This window comes from Choloepus didactylus, chromosome 21, assembly GCF_015220235.1.
Source record: "Choloepus didactylus isolate mChoDid1 chromosome 21, mChoDid1.pri, whole genome shotgun sequence".
NCBI classification, from domain to species: Eukaryota; Metazoa; Chordata; class Mammalia; order Pilosa; family Megalonychidae; genus Choloepus; species Choloepus didactylus.
Genome location: NC_051327.1, coordinates 42,093,040 through 42,120,632, shown reverse-complemented (window position 1 = coordinate 42,120,632; position 27,593 = coordinate 42,093,040). Strand labels below are relative to the sequence as shown.

The following is a 27,593-nucleotide window of genomic DNA, read 5'->3' as shown; positions in this document are numbered from 1 at the left end:
ACTCACATCCTCGTGTAATCCCCTCTCCTTGAGTGTAGGCAAGTCATCTAGTGACTTCCTTCTAACAAACAGAAAATGGCAAAAGTGATAGGGTGTCACTTCCAAGATCAGGTTAAAAAAGACCCTGGTTTCCATCTTGCTCACCCTGCCTCGCTCCTTCTCTTGCCTGCTCTGATGGACACCTGCCATGATGTGAGCTGCCCTGGGGAGAAGCCCAGGTGGTGAGGAATTGAGGGGGCTACTGGTCAACCACGAAGAAGGAATTGAGGCCCTCAGTCCAACAGCCCACAAGGATCTGAATCCTGCCAACAACTATGTGAGTGAGCTAGGCAATGATCCTCCCCAGTTGAGACTTCTGATGAGACAGCAGCCCAAGCCAGCATATTGATTGTACCTTTGTCAGAGACCCTCAACCAGAAACACCCAGCTAAGCTATGCCCGGTTTCCTGACCCACAGGAATGATGAGATAATAAATGTTTGTTATTTTAAGCCACCAAATTTTGGGGTAATTTGTTATGCAGTGATAGATAACTAATGCACCACTGGAAACAACAGAATAAATTCTACCAGATAGTGGCACATGAAACGTCTACTCCAACACTATGCCTTCTGGGAAGCCTTTCAAAATTCTCTTGTGTGGATTAGGCAACCCCGTTTTCTTATGTTTCCCTAAACAACTTGAATCATCATTGTCATCATCAAAGCTAACTTTTTATGTCCCAGGTATTATTCCAAAGTCTTAAGTCACTGAACCCTCACAATAGACCTATGAGGCAAGTACTATTATTGTCTACTTTTATAGATGAGGAAACTGAGGTTCAGAGTGTTAGGTAACTTGCCCAGGGCCTCAGTCACTACATGGCAGGGTCAGGCAGTCTGGTTCCAGAGTCCACAGTTGTAATAATTATCCATATGGTTCTATGTGGATAATCGTATTTAATCTTGCCCAAGTTCACAGATAGTAAGTGGATTCAAACCTGGATACTGAATACCATACCTGAAGCTTTTAAACATGACCCTCTCTGGATGCCTTCTATCCCCAGGATAATAAACTGAACATGCCTTGCCTGGGGTTCACGAGAGTCTGAAATGCTACTTACCTGTAAACACTAGGCTGGCATTTTCCAGCTCTTCTTGGGGAACTTTGAAGCTGAAGGATTCATTGTAGAAAGGATCAATTGTGCCTCTTAAGAAGGATGTCTTCTTGGACTTCACAAGCTTGAGTCCGTGTACTAGCTGGATTTTCACAAAGGGATCTGAGAATTGGACATAGTGTCACAGAATGTTAGAGATCATAAAACCCAATCCATCCATCCATCCTTTCACCCATCCATTCTTCTATCTATCCATCCTTCCATCCATTCAACTTTTTATCCATCTGTCTTCTCATCCGTCAGTTAACTCATCTGCCAATCTTTTCATTAGCCTTTTACCTCTCCATTTATCTATCCATCCATCCATCCAACTTCCCATCTACCTATTCTTATATCCCTCCATTTTCCCATCCATCCATCCATCCATCCATCCATCCATCCATCCATCTGTCCATAAATCTGTTCTAGTTTCTTCATTGCTAAAGCAAATATCATGCAATGGGTCAGCTTAAACAATGGCAATCTATTCGCTCATGGTTTGAAACTAGAGAAATTCCAAAACTGAGTCATCAGTATGGCAATGGTTTCTTCTTGAAGACTGGCGTTCTGGGGCTGGTTGCTGGCGATCCTTAGTCCTCGACTTTTCTGTCACATGGCAGTGCACATGGTGGTGTCTTTTCCTCTCTATTCCAGGAACTGTTGACTTTCAACTTCTTGCTTCCCATGGCTTTCTCCCTAGTTGACTGAATTTCATTCTGCTTATAAAGAACTCCAGTAATAAGATTAAGACCCATCCCGATTGAGGTGGCCACACCTTAACTGCATGTTTTTCTGAGATACATGGCTCCAAACCACCACAGTGCTCCCTCTGGACTCCCTCCTTCTATATTCAAAATACATTCATTCCATCACAACATTCTAAAAGCCTTAAATCATTTCAGTACCAATGTCAAGTACAAAGTCTCATCCAAATCAGTTATGGGTATGGTCTGTACTGGGGCCCAATTCCCCTCTGTCTGTGGACCTGTGAAATCTAGAAAACAAGTTATCTGCTTCAATGGAGGGGCAGGCATAGGATAGGCATTCCCATTCCAGAGGGGAGAAATTGGAAGGAAAACAGAGGTCACAGGTCCCAAACAACTCTGAAATCCAGCAGGGCAAATGCCATTAGATTTCAAGGTCCGAGAGTCTTCTAAGGATCAATGTTTCATCCTCTGGGTCTGTTGAAGTGGCAGCCCCACCCCTTCCAAGGGCTTGCACAGTGGCCATGCTCTCCACAACCCCGGGCATAAGCCCCACCCTTTCCAAGCACTCGGGTGGTGGCCAGGCTCTCCTTAAACACCAGGGCACAGGCCCCACCATCTCTGAACGCTGAGGTAGCAGCCCTCTTCCTGAAAAATGGGGCACAAGGCCCACCCCCTCCAAGCATGGGGGTGGATCAGCCCTTTCCCCACACATGGGTGGGCCTGCTCTGTTGGCCCAAGGAGATCTATTTGTTCTAGACCTTGGCTTCCATGGTTCTGCCCTTGAGGAAATGGCTGAGTGGTTCTAGGTTCAGTTAAACCCTCATGTGGAGCACTATTCTCCTTGGACTTGCTTTCTGGAAGGTCCCTGTTGGACTGCTTCTGGACTTAGTCTCAGAGACCACTATCTGGATAGGTTCAGAATTTTCCAAACCATCAACTTCTGGTTTCTTTGTGTTTAAGAGTTCATTTCTCAGCTTATCCCTTTCCTTTCACATTTTACTATAAGCTGCAAGGAGAAACCAGGCTACACTTTCCACACTTGGCTTGGAAATCTCCTCAGCTAAATATCCAAGTTCATCATTTTGAAGTTTTGCCTTCCATCTGACATTAGAACTCAATTTTGCCAAGTTCTTTCCCACTTTAAAATAAGGATCGCATTTCCTCCAGTTTCCAATAACACAGTCATCATTTCCATCTAAGGCCATATTGGAAATACCTTTAGCATTTATATGTCTACCAATGGTCTCTTCAAAGCAGTCCAGGCTTTTTCTATCAAGCACCTCACAATTCTTCCAGCTTCTATCCATTACCCAATTCCAAAGCAGTTTCCACATATTTGGTATTTGCAACAGCAACACCCCACTCTCCTGGTACCAAAACGTGTTTTAGTTTCCTTATTGCTAAAGCAAATATCATGCAATGGGTTGGCTTAAACAATGGCAATTTATTCGCTCATGGTTTGAAGCTGAGGAAGTCCAAAACTGAGGCATTGGTAAGGCGATGCTTTCTTTCTGAATACTGGCATTCTGGGGCGGGCTGCTGGTGATCCTTAATCCTTGGCTTTTCTGTCACATGACAATGCACATGGTGGTGTCTTCGCCTTTCTCTTCCAGGTCCTGTTAATTTCTGTCACATGGTGTTACGGTTTGCTAATGCTGCCGTTAAGCAAAATACCAGAAATGGATTGACTTTTATAAAGGGGGTTTATTTGGTTACAAATTTACAGTCTGAAGGCTGTGGAAATGTCCAAATTAAGGCACCAAAACAAGTATACCTTCACTGAAGGAAGGCCAATAGCATCCAGAAAACCTCTGTTTGCTGGGAAGGCACGAAGCTGGCATCTGCTGATCCTGGATTGTGTTCCAGCTCCTCTCTCAGCTCCTGTGAATTCTTCAAAATGTTGCTCTTTTGTGTTTTCTCGTCTCTTAGCTTCTCCAGAGCAAACACTGGGCTAGCATCCCCAAAGTGTCAGCAAAAATCTGCTTTCAGTGGCAGTCTCCAAAATGTTTCTCTCAGTTGCTCTCCAAAATGTCACTCTCAGCTGCTCTGAGGTCCTTCTGTTTGTGACTCTTCTATAGGACTCCAGTGATTAAATCAAGACCCACCCTGAATGGGCAGGGTCCATATCTCCATAGAAATAATCAAGTCAAACATTTCACTCACAGTTTATTGAGTCACATCTCCATGGAAACACTCAATAAAAGGATTCCAACCAAATCAACACTAATATGTCTGCCACCACAAGACTGCATTAAAGAGTATGGCTTTTGGTGGGACATAATATATCCAAACTAGCACACATGGCAATGCACATGGTGGCATCTTCTCCTTTCTCTTCCAGTTCCTGTTAACTTTTGTCTTCTTGCTTCCCATGGGTCCAGCAGGATTAAGACCCATCCTGACTGGCGTAAGCCACACATTAACTGAATTAACCTCATCAAAAGGTCCTACTTACAATGGGTTCACTCCCACAGGAATGGATTAAGTTTAAGACTATGCTTTTCTGGGGTACATAGCTCCAAACCACCAAATCAGCCATTCATCCATGTATGTATCCATCCAGCTTTCCATACACCTACCTTTCCTTTCATCCATCAATCCATCTATCACCCATTCATCTGTTGTTTTCATCCATTTGCCTATCTGCTCATTCCTTCCTCTTTCCCTCAAGCCAATATTTATCAAGTTCCTCCCATGTGTCAGGCATAATATTCATTTTATAGATGAAGAAATTGACAAGTCAAGATGAGAAATGATTTGCCTACGACTGGTTGGTGGGGACACAGCCAGACCTAGAATCTGTCCTGGCTTTCTGTCCGTGGCCTCTGTGCTCCAGAATCCATGATCATGTAGTGAGCCCATGGCCCATGCAATGAGTACAGACACGGAAGAACTATAGCTATCATTTTTAGATCACTTTACAGTTTACAAAGGGATTCATGTACATTACCTAATGTAATATTTGTCTAAATAATCCTAAGAGACAAATATTACCTCCATTTTTCAGATGGAGAAATTGAGTCTTAGAGAGGTAAAGTAACTTCCCCAGGCCACATCATTTACATGCAGTAGAATTGGGATTTTGTTCCAAGCATTCTGATTCCATAACCTTCAGTCATTTTATTATACTGCCTCTTCCATTACGGTGAGTCTGAAACTCTCCAGCCCTCCACTGGCCCCTTTGAAATCCGTTCTTATCATGGGCCTTTTGAAAATTCAAGATGTCTTCTAAGTTCAGCTGTCACCTTATAGAAAAAGCAATTTATTTTAGCTATTGCATTTAGAGAAGACACTGTTTCTACCACCGAGCTGAAGAGATCCTGGCAGCCACGGCTCCTTTGATGATAACATCCTTTGCTGTCACGGAAGAATCTGCATACAGATGGAATAGAATCGGTCCCATTTCTTTAAAATTTATGTTTGAATTGGGTTTGCTATAAAGTAGACCTTTTAAACCCAACAGGCTTTTATAGCAACTCTTTAACCAAGATTTACAGTATGCTATGAACTGGGAAAAAAATTGGGGGCATGCCCATCTCTCTTGCTGATTAGAATGCACGAGATCGCCACTTGGAGCTGCAGAGTATAAAACAGGATGTAGGTGTTCAGTAGATTCCACACTGATATCAGTCAAATCCCCAACTCAAAGAGGGTTTCTGAGATGGCATCATGTACCTGCTCATCCCAAGAGACATCCAAACACTTATTTTTCCTCCTGAACTAGCATCCTAGTTCCGGATGCTCCTACCCTCACAGGGCCTGATCAATAGTATTCAAGAGGCAGAAAAAAGAAAATTGGGTCCTTCGGGTCAGACAAACTTAGATGCACTAACGACACGGCCAAGGAAGGAGGGTGGGTACTTGTACCTGAACCTTGGCTCACATCTGTCTGAAGAAGTTGCTTGGCTCGAATGACATCAACATTCAGTCTCCCAGCACTTGGGAGATAATTCAGTGACAGAAGCAGCTCCCCCAACTCCACTTCATTCTGCGGAGAAAGGAAATGTTCAGGAAGTTGCTTGTTTCTTACACCCACCATGCAGGAACTGATTCCAGCAGCTCACAAATGGGCTTCTGTAGGTGGATGCGTTTAAACTGGGTGCCTCTTTCTTTGACTTCTTTTAGCCTCTGCCCCAATAATTTTCTCCCATTTAGCTCAGAAAGTTCTTTCTGTTCTCAGAATACTTAATGACAACAACAACAACAAAAGCATCAACAATAAATAAATGCAACATTTTAAGTACTGTCCTAAGTACCTTATATGCATTAATTAATTTAACAAGTCTATAAGGTATTAGTATTACTCCCATTTAACAGATGAGGAAACTGAGGCTCAGGAAGGTTAAATAACATGTCCAAGGCCACACAGGTAGAAAGTGATAGAGCTGACAAGTGGACCCAGGGAGGCTGATTCCAGATAGTTCTGACCACTATGCTTTGCTGCCTCCTAGAAGGACACCAAGGAGGCAGATTACCAGGTAGAGTAACTATTTTGGTGAGAAATTTGTTCTCAACCTGTAATCCACAATAGAGTCCATGCCTGCAGCTTCATCTTGGCCATGCTTGGCACTACATGACTTCCCTTGATAAAGAGTAACTGTCTCCTAAATGGCGATACCACCACTCTTAAGGAAAATGCACTTAAGCAGCCAAGAGCATGACTACAAATTCCCAAAACCATCTAGAGAACAGGAGGTCCCCCCACTTCTCTGATCCTTGCACTTCTTTAAGAATAATTTTTGTATTACAGAAAATGTCAAACATATGCAAATTAGATAGACTAGCATAATGAATCCCCATGTATCCATCCCCCAGCTGTAAGCATTGTCAACATTTTGCCAAATGCTGTTTCATCTACACCCTTACTTGAAAAAATTTTAGCTGAATATTTTCAACTGAGTCCCAGACATGATGTCATTTTATCTGTATATCCTTCAGAATGGAAGGGCATTAAAACAAGCATTTTTATTATGGGAAATTTCTGAACATATACAAAACAAGGCAGAGGAGTATAAGGAAATCTCCATATACCCAATAGCACTCAGCATCAACAACTATCAATTCATGGCCAGTCTTGATTCACCTATACCCTCATTCAACTCCCCATATTATTTTGAAACAACTCCCAAGCATCACATTATATTATTTGTGATATTCCAGAATTTGTCTCTAAAAGATAAGAACTGTCATCTATATCTATCTCCATCCATCCATCCATCCATCTATCCATCCATCCATCCACAATTTCTATCTCTTTTGATGTAAGTCATTTCAGCAAATTAATGCCAAGTGGCAGCTTAGAACAATGCTTGGTACATAGTGGATAATCAATAAATTTTGCTGAATGTATAAACAGTTGAACCAAAAACAAATTACTAAACTTAGGGAGCTAATCCCCAAACAAACAAGAAACAACCTTGCACATTAACTCAGAGGTTGCAAACTGGCAGCCCATAGGTGTGGTTTGTTTGGCCCACGTAGTGTCAAAAGAAGACTGTCAACATTCAAAATTCAGGACATTTCACATTTTAAAAACAACCTGAATTTCTTGCCTTGGTTGAAAAATAGGAGGGTCTGACAACACTGAGCCCCAGTTCCCACCCAGCAGTGTGTGAGTGCAGGGTCACCCCTTTAAATAGGGCTCCCCTCATTTCACCAGGCTCCACACCGAGCCTCCTTTGCTCCTTTTCATGATGGCTGCCCTACCCTGGGCATACGAGTGTGCAGATTTCCAAGGCAGAAATGGTCAACTCAGTGTCCTGAGTAATAAAAGCAGTTCAGAGCCCTTTACACTGTTGCCAGTGGTTTTCTACTTGTCCTCAAGGGCCTGGAAGACACTTCCTTAGAGCACAACCCTGCCAACCCATTCACCCTCCAGTGAGTTTCACAGAAGAACTCAGCTGGGCCTTGGCCAGGGAGGGCCAGCCACGTCCGCGTGCACTCTGCCCCTCCTAGGTTTGTAAGTCAGAGCGATGGCGTCCCTCCTTTTAAAACTACCCAGCTTCTCATCTCATAATTCAGCTTACAGTCAGCTGAGCAGCACACACAAGGTAAAAAAAAAAAAAAAAAAAAAATGGATTCTATATATCTGGCTTCATCAAAAGCCTTTCACTTAAAGATGGGCCAATTGAGGAACAATTTAGTTTGGTGAGAGACTGGCCTCCGTATATAGAGCAGTGGTTCTCAATCTCCCTCGGGGGACACTGGGCAGGAACATTTGGGGTTGACATACCTTGGGGGAGGAGAGTGCCACTGACATCTAGTGGGTAGAGGCCAGGGGTGCTGTTCAACCTCCTACAGTGTACAGGAGAGCCCCCGTCCCCCAACACCATCCCGGAGTGAATAATCACCTGGTCCCAATGTCAATAGTACTGAGGTTGAGAAACCCTGAAATAGACTGTTATTTTGCTGAAAAGAGAAAAGGGGGGTAGACGTCACTTTTATGGTAACAGAAAAAGCAAATATCCTCTGACCCAGTAATTCCACTTGCAGGAACTTAACCTCACACATGCACTCACACACGTTGCACAATGTGCACACAAGGATCCTGAAGACAACATTAGGGATTTGATAAATATCGATTGTGTGCCAGGACTGGGACACATTCCATAACTTTACAGAACACACATGCAGGTGAGAGAGACAGACAATAAACATATTGCAAAATATATAAATGAGGCGATTTCCAATCACATTAAGTATTAGGAAGAAAAATAAAGCAGGGTAAGGGAGATGAGGGGTCCTTCTGGGGTGACAGGGTTATTATTAATGCAGTGATGCATTTGCCAAAAATCAGCAAACCATACACTTAAAATGAGCATATTTATTGTTTGTAAATTACAGGTCAATGAAGTTGACTGAAAAGGGGAGGGTCTGAAGTAAGTAAACATGATAAAATATGAGCACTTGACCAATCTAGGAGATGGACACATGGGTGTTTATTATTTTATGTTGAAAATATTTCATTAAAAAATCTAATAAGTAAAATAACATGGCTTCCTGCATTGGGCATTGCTGGAAAGGACTCCTTCCAGATAAAGGGTTTTCCAGAAGACAAAAACAACCGACCTACAGGGGCTTTCCAAGAAGACGGAATGTACCATACAGAACTGGAGCTAAGCAATCAATACCTGGTGACAAACCAGTTTTGGTCCAGCAGAGAGAGTTGAGAATTGACAAGTAGATCATACTAATCAATGTATGTCCCCTCCCCATGGTATAAGACTTCCTTCCACTTTTGTAAAATGGGTCATCAATCAGTGAGAACATTTCCTCACTTGTTTTCATGTTTGCCCTACATAAGCTCCCCCTTCTACCCCTTTGGGTGGAGCTCCCTTCTACTTGCTGAATGGGACGCTGCACAGTTCACAAATCACTCAATAAAGCCGAGAGCCCCTAAACTGCATGAAAAGTTTTTCTTTTAACAAACATAAAATAAATATTTTTAAAAGAAAGCAAACCAAAAATTAAGATAAAGCAGGGTACAAGAATGGTGAATGATGGGGTATCCGTGGGAGCTGCCATTTAGGCTCAGGTGGTTGGGAAACGGCCTCTCTGGGAGGTGATGTTTGAGGAGGAGCTTGAGTGAAGGGAAAGAGTGAGCCACGTGATGTCAGGGAGGGAGAGCGAACAGCAGGTTCAAAGGCTCTGGGATAGGGAAGGAGGAATAAACCTGGTGTGTTGAAGGACCAGATGATAGATATGATAAGAGATGGATTCCAGAGAGTGACCACAGGAAGCAGAGAAAGCTTCCAGGGGCTGACCAGGGGGAGCCTGCCTACCTCCAGCTGCCCTTACAGGAAATGGAAGGAGGTGGTGATGTCTCTGAGGCCATCTCAGGGCCCTCAACAACCAAAGGGCCCTCAAGTCCTGTTTTGTTCCCTCAAGAGTGGAGAGAATGTCTCGTTCTCTTCCCAGGGCTATCAATCGGAATCTTCAACAAGGCAGTTTCCTGGTGTCCTTTCCTTTCTAAGAAGGTTGAGTGTTTCTTGTCTCAAAAAAGCAAAGCTCTCTTATTCCTATTTCCCTTGGTAGGATGCAAGGATACAAGCTCCCCTCTCCTCTCTGCCTGCCCCGCCTTCAGCACATATCTGTTGTATTTTTCCAGGGATGCATTCTCATTGATCCAGCACATTCTCTCCGGCCTTGTCTCATCTTGGGTATGATCAATTTGCAAGAATCCGTTGTCTGGAGTTGGGGGAAAGTTGGCAGAAAATAAAAAGAAGGGCTAATTGGACAATACTGAGGGGTTCAATGATAGATTTAATAAATATTCATTTAATAGTGACTGTGTCCTAGGCCCTGGGGGTGTCACAGTTATGATGACTAAAGCAAACCATTACTGAGAAACCACCACCTGTCAGGTACTGGCCCAGGCATGTTGTTTCAGTTTCCTTGGCTGCTCAAGCAAATACCATGTATTGGATCAGCTTACACAATGGGAATTTATTAGCTTGAGTTCTGAAGCTAAAAGAAAGTCCAAATCAGGTGTCACTGAGGCAATGCTTTCTTCCCGGAGACTGGCATTCTGGAGCTGGCGGCCAGCAATCCTTGGTCGTTGGCTCCAGTGTCACACGGCAATGCACATGGCGGCCTCTCTTGGCCTCTTTGCTCTCTTCCGGGTCCTACTGAATTTCAGCTTCTGGCTGCAACTTGGGACTATCTCTCTGTGTCTGAATTTCATTCTGCTTAGAAAAGACTCTAGTAATAGGATTACAACCCATCCTGATTGAGGTGGGCCACACCTCAACTGAAGTAACCTCATCAAAATATCCTACTTACAATGGGTTCACACCCACAGGAATTGAATAAGCTTAAGAACCTGTTTTTCTGGGGTACATACAGCTTCAAACCACCACACATGCCAACCTGAATGTAATTTCTTGCCCTCAACAACTCCAGAGTTTCTCATTTTATAGATGATGGGATTCAGGCTCAAGGTCATATCATAAACAATAAGGGCAGGACTTGAGCTCAACCTATGCATCAACTCTTATGTCATGCTGCCACGTGATGAAGATGTAATTCTGGCCATGAAGTAATTTGCAGTCTATTGAAGGAGTGAGTGGGGAGACATAAAATAAGTACAAGAGCTTAAGCATTAATAAGCTTTATGAACCAGGCCCAGCCCAAGACAGCTCTGGAACCTGTGGTGCAAACAGCATCCACCACTCAGACATTAAAACCTGCAACTCTCACAGCTTGAGGGCAAAAATGGGGGAAGGGGATTCCTGGAACCAGTAGCTTAGCCTTCTCCCCAGAAGGAGTAGATGATGCTAAATTTAAACCCTGACCATCAGCTGGCTGATGAGGAACTTTGAATGTGGGTGCAAAAAGCAGGACCTTCTAGTCCAGTAGTTTTACAACCTGCCCCCCAGGAAGGTTTCAGAATTCACAGTGGTTTTTTGCAGACACTCATTAAGTGCAGGCACATCCAACTTGCACCAGCTAAACTAGTGACTCTCAGCTGGGGGTGACTTTGCCCCCACTTGCAGGGATTTGGCAATTTTTGAAAGTCACAACAGGACAGGGGGTTGCAACTGATATCTAGTGACCAGGCATGCTGCTAAATATCCTCTAATGCACAGGACAGTCCCCTGCAACACAGAATTATCTGGCCCAAGATTTGAATAGTGTCAAGGTTGGGAAACCTTGAAGCAAACCTATGAATCTTGGGCTGAGTAGCTCCTTCTCTTATACATGATTTAGCCAGTTCAAATGTTAATAGGAACCAAAGACTTTGAACTTTTCTCCAATAGACAGGAGAAAAATCCACTAGCTCAGCTGAGCTTGTCTTGAGTTTCCTGCTCCAGACCTGAAGAGGACAAAGCACCAGCTGCAAACCAAAGCCTGAAAAAGATCAAGCTAAGAGGATCTCCAACTCTAAGTCTCCCTTTTCCTAGTCAAATATAGTCATTTAAGATTGACATGTCAGAGCTGAAACAATTTAGTCCAAAACTCTTACTCACTTCCCTGCTTAAAACCCTTCATTGCTCTTAGAATAAATCCCTCCATCCTTAGTCGGTCCACAATAGTGTTTCTCAACCTTAGTGCCACTGACATTTGAGCCAGGCCATTCTCTGTTGCGGGGGGTGGGTGGGTGGCTTGGGGTGTGGTGGTTCCTGTGCATTGTAGGATTTTTATCAACATCCCTGGCCTCTACCGACTAGATAACAATAGCACGCTTCCCAAAACCAAGTGTCTAGACCCTCCTCAAAGTCCCTTGGAGGACAAATCGCTCTGATTGAGAACCACTGGCCTATGAGGATCCACAAGAATCTAAATGACTTGGCTCCTGCCTACATCCCATCACCGCTCCCACCCCCCACCACAGCCACATCCGCTTTCACCCTCCTCCTTGAAAACATGAGGCCGTTGCTGCTGCAGGGCTTGCCTGCTGCTCCTCTACCTGGCAGTCTCAACTCAGCTGTCACCTCCTCACACAAGCCCAGTTGAAAAAGGCCTCCACCTCCATTGCTTTCCATCACATCGCCTTGCTTTATCTCCCTCATGGCACTTATCTTGTTCTCTGTAAAGGCAAGGATGGTATCCTTCTGTCTATCCCTACAGTCACAGCACCTGGAACAACTCCAATCCAGGGCACCATAAGAAGCTCTGCAGCCCGGACACAGCGGCTCTGTAGCTGGCACCTCACAGTTGGAGAGGGGTCGTCAGCCTGCAGGAGCCAACCTCAACAGACTGAAACTGAATTGGGAGAAGAACCTGGGGCCCTTCTACCTTTTCCCTTTCCCAGGCTCTGTCACACAAATAAACAGGACTTGTTTCCCCTTTTTTTTTTCTTTCAACTTTTATTTTGAAACAATTTCAAACTTCAAGGAGAGTTGCAAAAGTAATGCAAACCCAGAGAACTCCAACTTAACCCCCATCGCCAGATCCAACAATTTTAACATTTTGCCATTATTTCCTATAGCATTCTATCTAATCTACCAATCTACCATCCATGTATCCATCTATCCATCCATCCGTCCACCCATCTATCCTTTATCCATCCATCACCCATCTATTATCATCTATCTATCCCTCTATCCATCTATCAATCTATTATCATCTATCTACCTACCTATCTACCTATCCATTGATCTTCTATCATCTATCTATCCATCATCCACCTATCCACCTATCTATCCATCTGTCTATTTATCTACCTATTTCCTAAACCTTTGAGAGTAGACTGTATACATCATGCTCCTTGAACATATGGCAGTTTCCTGTACATGGTTTCCTTTTTTGAGATTCCAATGAGCCCAATTGAGTTGAACCATGTGGGATGGGCGAGCAAGAATGGAAATAAATGATCTACAAATTACTCAAATGAATCAAGAAGCCACCCTGCAAGCCCACAGCAGCTGGCTTGTACAAATGTTGCTCTGCTCTCTACCCAAAAATTCTCTCCCAGCAGCTTGTGAACACTGTTAAGCTCTAATCAATAAAAAAGGAAATCAAAGAAAACCATTCGGGATAAAAGGCACTTTCTGGGGAAAATCACAGCCCAGTATGCCTTCCAACATACTACCTTTGAAGTGCTTCTAAATGGCACTCTTGCTTGCTCTCACCTAGGAGAGGGTTTCAGATGTGTGCACACAACTTTTAATGCTGTCCAAACACACTGCTTTGTGGCTCCCCTGCCTCGGTTCCCAGGGAGCTGGGAGAGACCTTTTGTCTCTTAATTTACTGTACAAGCAACATTCAAATAGGAATGGATTAAATAAAAAAAAAAAAAAGCAAAATTCAACAACAATCCCAGCACTTCATGCATTTCATCAAATGCTCTTTTTCCTTTTCCTTCAGGTTCTTTTCCAGTCCTTGTCAATATACCAGCACAGTGTTTACATAGCTGCATTCACAACACAGACGACCTTTAGAATTCCCTTGGACTTAAAACTCAAAGAAATACACATGCACGTTTTCCAAGCCACCACCTAGACATCATAAGCATTGTTTTGAATGTTCACATATAATATTCCATAATCCAAATAAATACAGTAATTTATTTTAACCATTTTCTTCTTCCTAGATACCTAGGTTATTTTCAATTCCCTAAAATTGGGCATGCAGGTATTTTTCTTCTTTTAGATGATTTCCTGCATATAAAACCCGGGGGTGGGATGGGTCACTGGTCAGACAAGATGAAGATTTTTTTTTCGCCACTCTATAGGAATTGCCATGCTGTTTGCTAAAAGGTCTGAACTCACTTCAAGTATACCAGCAGAGGGCAAGTGTAGGAGTTTCAACATGACTACTGAGTACAGACATTTTAAAAAATGAAGTGGGACCAGTGTGGTGGCTAAAATATATAGGTGCAAAATGGTTCCATGTCATTGATTATCTATTCATTCCTCAATTCCACTGCATTTCCTCTTTTGGGTTGAGATGATGACTTTCTGATTTTTCAGGCCTGTCTTGGTGTGGATTCAATGACTTTCTTCTCTATGCCCACAGCGTGGCTGACAGTATATATTTCATACTGGATTATATTTGCCTGTCATTTGACGGGATTTTTTAATTTTTCCTGTCCAATGGATATCCTATTGCAGATTTAACTTGTATTTCCCTGACTGCTAAAGAGGTTGAGCATCTTTTCACGTTTATCAGCCATTCATGCTTTGAAAATCCAGTTCATTGCTTTTTGCCCCTTTTTCTATTAGATATGTTCCTCTTATTCATTTATAAAAAGGCTTTTAAATATACGGATGCTAATATTTGTCAGTTCTGTGTATAGCAAACACATTCTCCCAGTTGCAGCTTGCCTTTTAATTCTTTTTACCATGTCTTCCAATGAACAGAAGTTCATCATTTTAATCTGGTAGAATGTATCAATCTTTTTCCTCTATGGTTTGTACCTTATGATCTTTGAAGAAATGCTTTCCTAAAGATACACCAAGGTCCTAAAGACAGTCTCCTTTATTTTCTTCTAAAGCTTAAATTTTGGTCTTTCCAATTTCAGTTCCTGGACCATCTGGACTTGATTTTGGCAATAGATGTGAGGTAAGGCTCTGTTTTCATTTTTATTTCTCCTCTCTTCCTGTGCCTGAGGCTTTGAGTTCATTGAGGGTAGAGGTCTTACATTACTTACCTCCATCCCCTCAGTACCACTGGCATGTAATGTTGGCCAAGCGAATTGTTTGTTTATATCCTGTGTATGCAGCTCTCGCTTCCAGGGAAGATGCGAGAGAAGCTCAATAGTGTGATGTCTGAGAGTTCATGTCTAGGACTCAATGGCCATCCAAATTAGATCAACTTACTTCAGATCCACTCGAGCTGTCTCCAAAGAGTGAAAAATTGATTCTCTCCTAAATTGGGCTGCCAGTGAGTGTCCTGTTGCAGAAACACCTGTTTAGCAGAGATGGTTCTATAACACGCACCACTATTGGCCCAAACCTGACCTGGGGGGCATGAGAGCTAGGGTCCAGCTACCCAACGCCCACAAATGGAGAAAATCATGGTTGGAGAGAGTCCCCCTTGTGGAGACGCAGCCACAGCCAGGAGAGTCAGGATGCTTCCAGGGAATCAGCGGGGAGAGGCCCTGCCAGCTAAGGGAGGGCCTCAGAGGCCCGCAGCCCCTTCTCCCTCCAGCTCACTCCATTTCTACATAGAAAGCCCCCTCTGCTCCTCAGTGTTTTACCAACTCTTCCCCAACCTCAGATCCAGCCCAGTCATTCAGTCAACAGTTACTTCCAGAGTATCTACCACATGTTGGGCACAAGGCTCACACATAGTAGGTGCTCAACTCTTATCTGTTGACTGGGTGACTGGGCCGGACACAAGGGACACAGTAGGACAGGCAAGGTCCCTGTAATGGAGTTCCTGAGAGTAAAGAAATAGTTACATAGCTAGCACTGAGGTGGGTGCTGGGAAGAACAACGGGGGGCCCTGGGACTGACCTTCCTAAGTCTCCCCCAGTGGAAGTGTTGCTGAAGCTGAGATCTGAAGGACAAGCAGGAGCTAGAGGCTCAAGAAGGACGATGGCACATTGAACAAGTGAAAAGGCCAACGTGGCCAAGTGCAGAGAGCAAGGTGCAGGGGCAGCGGGGAGGCCAGAGCTGAGGCTGCGGGCAAGGCAGGTCAGAGCACACCTGCGGCCAGGTAAGGAGTTTGGACTCAGGAACGAGGACGACTTTGGAAGGTCTTTAAGCAGAGACTCACCTAATTAGACTCGCATTTTTAAAAGATCTCTGGCTGCACCTTCAGCTTCCTCTGACTCCCTCTCCCGTTCACCTCACAGATTATTCACCTCTTTTTGCCTCTCGTAACAAATTCTTTTACGTGGCTATTCTCCTTTTCAAGGACTATAATTTTCGGAGGTGAGACTGCATCTTCTACTTTCTCGCCCAGCTCTCTTTTCTGCCCTAGCAACTGAAGGTAGCTTAGTGTACTAGAAAAAGGACTAGATTTGGAACCACATACCTATGTTCAAATCCCAGCTCTACCATGTACTGTGTGATCTTAGCTACACCAATGAATCCCTCTTTTCCTCATTTCCTTTCCTCCTGGGGAACACAGGGGACATAGTCAATTCTTGCTTTCCCTGGTACTTTCGTTCTATAAGGTTGCCATGAATCCTGAATTAGCAAATACAGAACCATTCATTGCTCCAATGGGAAATACAGGGTTGGGTTCCCGTGAGCCTCTGATCACATCCTTTTTGTGAACCCATGTACACATAGCCTTGCTGTATGTGTGTTTCTGTTTAAAGACATGATATTTAATGATATTGTTCATTACAAACATTGAACTCATGGCCAACAGTGCTATCACTCATGCTTCAAGGAAGATTACCTGACATGTGCATCTTCTCTGTGAGTCAATCACAGCTTTCTCCTGCTTAGGACACTTGTCAGCAGTACAGCACTATGCTTGGGGAATGTTTTAAACAACAAAGACACCAACAAAAAGCACAAAAAATGCAAAAAACATGCCACTAAATAAACAAGTGAAAGGACACCTACTTACAGTAGAGCTGAAACAAGAAAGCATTGTTCAAGGATCAAAGACCTAGATGTAAGAGCCAGGACCATGAAACTCCGAGAAGAAAATGTAGGGAAGCATCTTCAGGATCTTGTGGTAGGAGGTGGTTTCTTAGACTTTACACTCAAAGCACAGGCAACAGAAGAAAAAATAGATAAATGGGACCTCCTCAAAATTAAAAACTTCTGTGTACCAAAGGACTTTGTCAAGAAAGTAAAAAGACTCATATCCAATAAGGTTTAATATCCAGAATATATAAAACCCTACAACATAAAAAGACAACCCAATTTAAAAATGAGCAACAGATATGAATAGACATTTTTCCAAAGAGGAAACCCAAATGGCTAAAAAGCACATGAAAATGTGCTCAATATCACTAGCCATTAGGGAAATGCAAATCAAAACCACAATGAGATATCACTTCACACCCACTAGAATGGCCACTATTAAAAAAAAACAAGAAACTAATGTGTTGGAGAGGATGTGGAGAAATAGGAACACTCACTCACTGCTGGTGGGAATGTAAAATTGAAGACAGTTTGGGAGTTCCTCAGAAAGCTAAGTATAGAATTGCCATATGTTCTGGCAATCCCACCACTAGGTATACACCTGGAAGAACTGAAAGCAGGGACTCAACAGATGTTTCCAAACCAATGTTCATAGTGGCATTATTCACAATTGCCAAAAGATGGAAGCAACCCAAGTATCCACCAACCAATGAATGGATAAAGAAAATGTGGTACATCCATAAAATGGAATATTATTCAGCTATAAGAAGGAATGAAGTCCTGATGCATGTGACAATAAAGATGAACCTTCAGGACATTATGTTAAGTGAAATAAGTCAGACACAAAAGCAGAAATATTATATGACCTCACTGTTATGACTATAATAAGTAAACTCCCAGAGTTAGAATCTAGAATATAGGTTATCAGGAGACAGACTGGGATTAGAGAATGGGAAGTTGATGCTTAACTTGTACAGAGTTTCTATTTAGGTCGATTGATGGTAAAGGTATGGAAATGGGTGGTGGTGATGGTAGCATATTATTGTGAGTATAATCAATAATACTGACCTATACAGGTGACTGTGGTTAAAAGGGGAAGCTTTAGGTTGTTCATATTACTAGAAAAAATATTACAAGACAAAACAGGATTCTACAACACAACGAACACTACTGTGGACGATGGACTATAGTTAATAGTACAAGAAGATTCTTTCATAAATTATAACAAATGTACGATACTAATGCAAGATGGTAATAATAGGGTGGTATATAGGAAAAACGCACCTAATGTAAATAATGGAAAAATAGATCTATTTTAATAATCTTTCATTCATTGTAACAAAGGTAACTACTGTTTAAAAAATAGTACAATTATTTTAAAAAGTGCTATCATCAATTGTAACAAATGTTCCACACCAGTGAAAGGTGTTGGTGATGGGGTGGTATATGGGAATTCTTTCGTTTATGCATGATTGTTTTATACGCTCACAACTTATCTAATTAAAAAAAAGATTTTTTAAAAAAAGGCCTTGTTTAACCTCAGCTGGGAACGTGCACATCAGGCAACTTAAATTCTTTACCACTCTGCACATGTCCATGAATGACTGTGAAAGCACTTTAAGCATCGATTTGGGGGTTACAAATAAATTTTAGTGAGTAGGGAATCACAAGTGGGGAATCCACAAATAATGAGGATCACCAGTATACCCCATGTTGTTCTAATGAAGACTAGCTCTTCCTTGAAATTCTTCCATTGGTTGGCAGGACACTGTTCCTTCCTGGTTTAGGGAGGGCCCTATAGGAAGTATCTGTTGTTTCTATTTAATCCCTCTCCCAGCCCTTCTAGTATCGGAACTTCTTTTGCTATAGTTTGGGTGAGGCTAACTCCGGGCATCTGACCCATCCTGGCTAGAGCAGCCCCCTCTTCTCCTTTGCAAAAGTGATGGCCATGAGACCAAACCTGCCAATCTGAATCCTCCTCTGGGAGGAGTGGGGGGTGGTAAGCACAATTTTAAGATGGCCTCCAAGATTTCCACCCTTTGGCATACACACTCTGTACAGTCCCCTCCCCTTGACTGTGGGTGGGACCTGTGACTATGATCAGCTAGCACTCTCATGATTAAGTTACATTATATGGCAGAGGTGAAGGGATTTTGCAAATGTAATTAATCAGTTGACATTAGTCAACACTGAATTCGTCAAATGGGACATTATTCTTGGCAGGCCTGGCCTGATCAGGTGTGTCCTTTAAAAGAGGATTTAGGTAGGTGTGGTGGTTCAATGCTGTATATACCCCAGAAAATTAAATCTAATCCATTCCTGTGGTTGTGAACCCATTGTAAGTAGGTCCTTTTGATGAGGTTACTTCAGTTAAGTGTGGCCCAATCCAATCAGGGTGGGTCTTAATCCTATTACCGGAGTCCTTTATAAGCAGAATGAAATTCAGACAGAGTGAGAGAAAACCACAGATAGAGTGGTCAGAAGCTGAACATCAAGAGAACCTAGAAGGGAACAGAGAAGCCAGGAGAGGACGCCATGTGCATTGCCAGGTAACAGAGAAGCCAAGGACCATGGATCACTGGCAGCCAGTCCCAGAACACCACTCTTCAGGAAGAAAGCATAGCCTTGATGACACCTCATTTGGACTTTCTTTTAGACTCAAAACTGTCAAAAATAAATTCCCATTATATAATCCAACCCATTTCATGGTATTTGCTTGAGCAGCCCAGGAAACTAAAACAGTAAGAGACAAGAAGCAGTAACACACATTCCCCAGTTGGCCTTGAAGAAGCAAACTGCCATGTTGGTAGAGAGGTCCACATGGCAGGGAACATCAGGTGGAATCTACAGGCAGAGAGTCTCATTCCTATTTCCCATGGAACTGAATTCTCCCTACAACGAGGGAGCTTGGAAGAGGCCCTCAAATCTCACATGAGATCACAGACCTGGCTGCCACCTTGATTTCAACTTGCTGAGACTAAGCAGAAAACCTGCTGAGCCAGGGCTGCAAAGTGTGAGATCATAAATGGGTGTGCGTTTGAACCACTAAATCCATGGTACTTTGTTATGCAGCAACGGCAAACTAATACGGGGTGCTGGGCTGTGAGTTGGTGATGGCCAGTTACCCAACATGTAGAAAGAGTCTATCTGAGGGATGGAGAAAGAGGGAAAGGTGGCCTTGATGACAAGGTTTGAGATCCTGGGTCCAGCTGTGCCTGAAGCTCAGGGAACTGGAGTTCTCAGTTCCCTGAATTAGTACCTCTCCACCCACCCCAATAAGGGGAGCCTGAGTTGGGATTGTATCCCTAGTAGTCCAATGGGTCCTGCCTACCACACACTTCATGAGAGGCAAGTTCTGCCTTTCCAGAGGGTGTCTGAAGGCCATGGATAAGTAGGTCTCTGTTACAACTCCATTGCCACCCAGAAAACCAATGTCCTCTCTCACATAGGCTCGACCTGCAGATGGCCTGGTCACCTGGCCAGTCCTGGTAGCCAGGACCTCAGTGGGGTGAAGTGGTGCTGAAGAGGACCTCTGCTGCTGGCCCTGGAGAACAAGGGACGGGGGGGTCAAGAGGGCCATGGCTGGTGGGGAGTCGGAGTCACTTCCCATCTGGGCTCCTTAGGGAACATGCAGCCTTCACTCCATAGTGCTGCTGAATGCACCTGAGGTTCTGCCTCCATGCACTGGCCCTTGCCTTCCCAATTAAAGGTCTACACCCATTTAAAGGGGCACCTGGAGTCAAGGCAGGGTCACCAGCATAGACAGAATCACTTTAGGAATGAAACCCTCAAGCAGAGTCCCTCCCTTCATCTCCCCCTCTTCTTTCTCCCAGCACTGGTTTACACACATCTTGACAATACCACCAATTGGTAACTGGCCAGATTAAGTGAGGCCACGTCTTCCAGAAATGTCTGATGGAGCCCATGATGGACACCCTGCTCAAGGGGGCCCCACCAGATGCTCTGTCTCCTGAAAATCTGACACATGAATGGAGAGAAAGAGGAAATAACCCGGAGTCTCTGAAGCCAAGTTCAGTTAATCCTATCCCTCTAGAACTGTGCAGTCCAGTATAGAAACCATCATCCACATGTGGCTACTGAGTACCTGAAATGTGGCGAGTCCAAATTGAGATGTGCTGTCAGTGTAGAATCGACAATGGATTTGAAGACTTAGTATGAAAAAAGAACGCCGAGTACTGTACTAATAATTTTTATATTATTTACAAATCAAAATAATAATTTAGATATCTTGGAGTAAATCAAATGGACTGTTCAAGTAAATTTCACTGCTTCTTTTAAGTTTTTTCAGTGTGGCTACTAGAAAATTTAAAATTAGATACGTGGAACAGGGCAAGATGGTGGCATAGAGAGGAGTGGAATTTAGTCAGTCCCCTGAAGCAACTAACAAACAACCAGGAACAACTAGTAAATAATTGGAATAACTGCTGGGGGACAACCGTGACCATCCACACATCGTACAACAATCTGGACTGGGTGGAATGGCTGAGATCGCAGCATGAAATCTGTAAGTAAAAACTGTGGAATTGCACTGGGAGCTCCCTCCCCCCACAGCAGGCTGAGCTGCAAAACCTCACTGTGGGAGAAATCAGCAGTCCCGGAACAAGCGAATATAGCTCAGCCCAGCTCCAACTGGGGTTTTAATTAATAAATGTGGACTGCTGAATACAAGCTACAAACAAAGACAAACCCCTAACAAGCAGAGGCTTTTAGTGACGACAGACCTTAAAGAGCCAGAAAACTCCTGTGTCCTGGGAAAGGGAGCCCAGAAGACCAAGTGCTATCTCTGGCCAAAGGGAGAAACTGGGGGGCCGTGGCCTGGCTCTGAAAGGGGGCTGTCTTTCCCTTTCTCTCTCTCTCAACCTGAGTGGCTCAGTGGAGAAAGCCTCAGCCATTTTCAGTTCACAGTGCTCTGACACACACAGGGGTGAAGATAACAGAGTCAGAGAGACAAAGGAGAAATTCAAACGCAGAAGATAACTCCCTAGGAGGTGTATCTTCCCTAAGAGGAAGGAGGTGGGGCCCAGCTCCAGTGCTGGCCTTACTTTCAGAACTCAGATCCCAGAGCCTGGGGGAAAACAGCCAAAACAGAAACTAAGGGGCCACATCTCCTCACACCAGTGAGGAGCAACAGGCTGACAGGCACCACCTGCTGGGCAGGTTAGGAAAAGCATAGAGGCTAGAGACCTCACAGAAAAGTCTGTCAATCTTCTAAGATACACCCTCACGAAAACTTGAAACTGAATATAACCCCATTCTGAGATCTGAACTTGTTCTGGTCTGGGAAAATCTGATTGGGGTAACCAAGGAAACCAGATGCCTAGACAACAGAAAACTACAAACTACATTAGGAAAAATGAAGATATGGCCCAGCCAAAAGAACAAACCTCAATTAAGATACAGTTGCGATATTGTTTCACTTTAATGAAACAATCAATTAAAGATTTTCAAAGAAATATGCTAAATCAAAAAACCAAATCAATGAGTTCAGGGAAGATATGGTAAACGAGATGAAGGACATAAAGAAAACAGTGGGCAAACACAGGGTAGAAATCAAAAGTTTGAAAAAACAACTGGCAGAATCTATGGAAATGAAAGGCACAACACAAGAGTTGAAAAACACAATGGAGACATACAACAGCAGATCTCAAGGGAAAGAAGAAAACATTCAGGAACTGGAGAACAAGATACCTGAAATCCTACACACAGAAGAACAGATAGGGGAAAGAATGGAAAAATATGAGCAAGGACTCAGGGAACTGAATGACAACATGAAGCGCGTGAATGTACATGTCATGGGTGTCCCAGAAGGAGAAGAGAAGGGAAAAGGTGCAGAAGCAATAACAGAGGAAATAATCAATGAAAATTTCCCATCTCTTATGAAAGACATAAAATTGCAGATCCAAGAAGCACAGCATACCCCAAACAGAATAGATCTGAATAGACCTATGCCAAGACGCTTAATAATCAGATTATTAAACATCAAAGACAAAGAGAGAACCCTGAAAGCAGCAAGACAAAAGCAATCCATCACATACAAAGGAAGCTTGATAAGACTATGTGTGGATTTCTCAGTAGAAACCGTGGAGGCAAGAAAGAAGTGGTGTGAGATATTTAAGATGCTGGAAGAGAAAAACTGCCAACCAAGAATCCTATATCTGGCAGACTGTCCTTCAAATAATGAGGGAGAGTTTAAAATATTTTCTGACAAACAGACAAAGAGAGAGTTTGTGAACAAGATACCCGCTCTACAGGAAATACTAAAGGGAGCACTAGAGACAGTTAGGAAAAGACAGGAGTGAGAGGTTTAGAACACAATTTTGGGTGATGGTAGCACAGCAATGTAAGTACACTGAACAAAGATGACTGTGAGTATGGTTGAAAGAGGAAGGTTAAGAGCCTGTGAGACACCAGAAGGAAAGCAGAAAGATAAAGACTGGGACTGTATAACTCTCAGTGAAACCTAGAGTGCTCAACAATTGCAATAAAATACACAAATATGTTTCTACATGAGGGAGAACAAATGAATGTCAACTTTGCAAGGTGTTAAAAATGTGGTGGTATTAGGGAAAAAATACAATCAATGCGAACAAGAGACTATAGTTAACAGAAACATTGTATTATGCTTCCTTTAATGTAACAAAGGCAATATACCAAAGCTAAATGCATATAAGAGGGGTACACAAGGGAGGGGTATGGGACTCTGGGCATTGGTGATGTCTGACTCTTTTATTCCACTTCAGTTTAATTCTATCTTTCTTTTTGTTCCTTTTAGCTGTCATTTTTTTTCTTTCTTTTTCTTTTGTCTCTCTACCTTCTTTGACTCTTCCTCCTTCTTTGTAGAAGGAGATGCCCTTATATAGATAGTGGTGATGGTGGTGAATGCATAAATATGTGATTTTACAGGACCATCAATTATTTACTTAAGACAGAATTTATGGTGGGTTAACAAAACTGTCTTTAAAAAAAAATGGGTTGATAAAGAAACCTTGAGGGCACTATATTGAGCAAAATCATACAGACACATAAGGACAAATATTGTATGGTCTCACTGATATGAACTAATTATAATATGTAAACACAGAGGCATGAAATATAAGTTACCAGGATATAGAACAGGCTAAAGAATGGGGAGCAGTTGCTTATTATGAGCAGAAGTTTAACTAGGTTGAACTTAAGTGCTTGGAAATGGACAGAGGTGACAGCAGCACATTGTGAGAATAACTAACAGTGCTGAATGGTATGTGAATGTGGTGGAAAAGGGAAGCTCAAAGTCATGTATGTCACCAGAAGGAAAAGTGGAGGTTAAAAGATGGGAATGTATAAAACAGTGAATCTTGTGGTTGTCAATGTCTGTGATTAACTGTACAAATATTAGAAATCTCTTTCATGAGCCAGAACAAATGTATGGCCTTTAACTAGAAGTTAATAATAGAGGGGTATATAGGGAAAAATATACCTATTACAAACCGTGTACTACAGTTAGTAGTATTTTAACATTCTTTCCTCAACAGTAACAAATGTACTATACCAATACTATGAGTCAGTAATGGACAGGGGGGATGGTTAGGGTATGGGAGGATTTGAGTTCTCTTTTTTTGTCTTTATTTCTTTTCGGGAGTAATGAAAATGTTCTAAAAATTGAAAAAAATTTAATTGTGGTGATGGATGCACAGCTATATGCTGGTACTGTGGGCAACTGATTGTGCACTTTGGATCTTTGGATGACTGTATGGCATGTGAACATTCTCAATAAAATTAAATTTAAAAAAACCCAAAAAAACCACATTAGGCTGAGAAAATATGTAGGAAGGAAGTAAATTAGTGGTGGCCTAGGGCTTGGGGTGGGGGGAGGCAGGAAATGGGGAGTGATTGCTAATGGGGGTAACAAAAATGTTCTAAAATTGAAAAAAAAATTAGATATGTGGATCGCTTTGCATCTCTACTGGACAGCACTGCTCTAGAGAGAAGCCCTTGGAGACCTGCTCCCCAGGGCTTTCCTGGGGTTTTGTGGTTCAATTCACTTGATTCTATGAACCCCTCCACTCTCCTTCCAACAGCCCCCCACTTTAAAAAAATTTATTTTAGTAACATACATACAACCTAAAATTTCCCCTTGAGCCCCATTCAGATATGTAATTCAGTGCTGTTAATTACATTTGTGATGTTGTGCTACCATCAGCATTGTCTGTTACCAAAACTTTTCCATCCCCCCAAGAGAAATTCTGCACCATTTAAGCTTTTTTTTTTTTAAATTCCCCATTACCACCCCCATTTTTTCTCCCAAGGAGACTGGGTTTAAAATCCTGGCTCTTCCATTTACATACTGTGTGATCTCAGGCAAGTTTCTTAACTCCCCCTGGCCTGTTTCCTTATCTGTGCAATTGGAGTAGCAAAAATGTCTCATACAGTTGCAAAAATAAAATGTGTTCATATATATGAAGAGTTCAGAGTCCAGCATTTAATGAATGAGTTTATTATCATTGCATTCACCATTTCCCTTAAGCTGACCAAAGTCAGTTTTGCTGCTGCTTGAACTGAAAAGACCCCTTCTTACGGTCTGCGGTAGGGTGACTTATGTACCCCAACAAAGACATGTCTGTCATCTTAATCCACGTTTCTCTGGTTGCCCGCTCATTTGTAAACAGGACCCTTTGAAGACGTATTAACAGTTAAGGTGTGGACTCATCTGTAATGGGATCTTCTAATATCCTATTTAGGGGTGACCCCAGCTGATTGAGGGCAGGCCTTAATCCATAAGACTGGAGGCCTTTTTAAGACCAGAAATTTAGATGCAGCCAGAGGAGCCAGAAGCCAAAGTGAGCAGATGTGAGAAAGAGACCTCCCCGTGTGACGGGAGGCAAGGATGAAGCCAAGGAACCCCAAGGATGGCAGCAAGCCAGCACCAGAACGCTTCAGGCTTTGCCGACACCTTGGTTTTGGACTTCTAGCCCCTAGAACCCCACAACAATAAATTCCTGTTGTTAAGCCAACCGGAGTGTGGCAGTGGTCAGAGCAGCCTGGAAAACTAAGGCACGGCCCCGTGAATTTTCATCTTGCATTACAGTTTTCCACGAACGTGACGGTCGACTTTCTCAGATGCATCTCCAGGTGACAAGGAAGTACTGAGCTTAGGAGTCGCCCTGCCTAAGTTCAAGCCCTGGTTCCCCCATTTCCCTGAATAATCTGGGGCAAGTCCCACCTGACCCTCATTTTCCTGGGGTGTAAATGGGGATGATCACCAGAACTCACAGGCTAGTGTGAATATTCAGTGGGATGTGTATGGAAAATGCTCACTACTTTGGGAAACTGAAAGCACTTACCAGTACTTGCTATTTATTATTTTATGATAAGAGTCTTGAGGGCAGGGGGCAGGAATCAGTCATGCATGTAGCCCCGAAACCTGCCACATGAAGAAGATCAATAAACATTGGCCTCACATGGAAACTTTCAAGCTCTCTCCCTGAACGGAACTCGCTATTTTCTCCGGAGTTTACCACCGGATACCCCAGTCACCCACCTCACCACCTGCTCAAGGCTCAGTGCCTTATCTTCTCCACTCTGGCTGGAGTTGATGAATTGTTTGGCTGGCACATGTTGCTGTATCCTCCTTGGTCAAACTGAGTCTTGGTCTCCTGGCTAGAAGATTTCAGTGAAATCATCATAGTAATGACTGCGAGCAACATCTCTTGGTGCTGACCAGTTGTCAGTTCACGTTAGCTGAGACCTTGCTACGAGCCAGACCAGTGTGAACACCACAAGCATTAGCAGGTACCACCCTCACCACAACCTTTGAAGTTGGGTTGTTACTCCTCCCATTTTACAAAGAAGGGAGCCAAGCATCAGTGAGACAGGGTGGAGGTTAAGAGCAGACCCCTGGGATTTAAAGACCATCTCCTCCTTTCACTAACCCCATGGCCTTGGGAAAGTGACTCAAACTTCCTGTGACTCAGTTTCTTTATCTATAAAATGGGGATAATGGCAGTGTCTGCGTGGTTTCCAAAATTAAAAGTAAAACCTGTAGACTAGCAACTGAGTATTCAGGGAGAGTCAGCAATTATCATCATTACTAGGGACGTGAGCAACTGCCTAGAGCCACAATGCTGGAAGTGGTTGGCCTGAGAATTATGGATCTTTAAGTCCATGCTCTCGGCCATAGTACAGCACCACTGTATACACATGCTAGACTGCTTAGTGCCTCACATGAACCAGCTTGCTCAATGCCCACAACAGCCCCCTGAAGTAAGTACTTTTATAATCAGTGTGTGCCGGTACACGTTTAACTCTCCAGAAAAAAAGAGAAAAAGGCTCTGATTTGTAGCATCTGTCAATTTCATACACCACAGGCAGATGTGAAACTACCAACAGGAAGTCAACCAACCAGCTTGCGAAAATCCTGAAAATTTGATAATCAACTCTTGTGAACCTGTGCAAGCCGGCTCAAGCACACTACATGATCCCCAATTTACAGAAGAGGAAACTGAGGCTTAGAGATGATAAGTAACTCACCCAGGCCCACACCTCCAGTGAGTGGGAGAGCCGGGAATTGAACCCAGGACCGTGTGACTTCAGGGCCTCCCTTGTATGGAGCAGTGCATGCAGTCGCAAGACCTCTGACCTGGAAGTCAGGTGACCTAACCCTGGTTCTGCTTCTGTCAATGAAAGCTGTGTGATGTTGCGAAGTTGCCTAACCTCTCTATGCTGCAGTTTGTTCATCTACAAAACAGAGAGGTTGACCCAA

At 43.2% G+C, this 27,593-nt stretch overlaps 1 protein-coding gene across 10 annotated transcripts in view; it reads right to left on the bottom strand.

The window, feature by feature from the left end:
* Positions 1–27,593, bottom strand: part of SYT17 (synaptotagmin 17) — an 88,765-nt gene that overhangs the window by 23,865 nt on the left and 37,307 nt on the right. For all 10 annotated transcript variants that reach the window (XM_037815277.1, XM_037815280.1, XM_037815282.1 and 7 more), the window contains 2 exons: positions 5,709–5,829; positions 1,102–1,257 (listed from right to left, as the gene is read on the bottom strand). In XM_037815277.1, the coding sequence (XP_037671205.1) occupies positions 1,102–1,257; positions 5,709–5,829 (277 nt within the window). The remainder of the gene's footprint in view (positions 1–1,101; positions 1,258–5,708; positions 5,830–27,593) is intronic.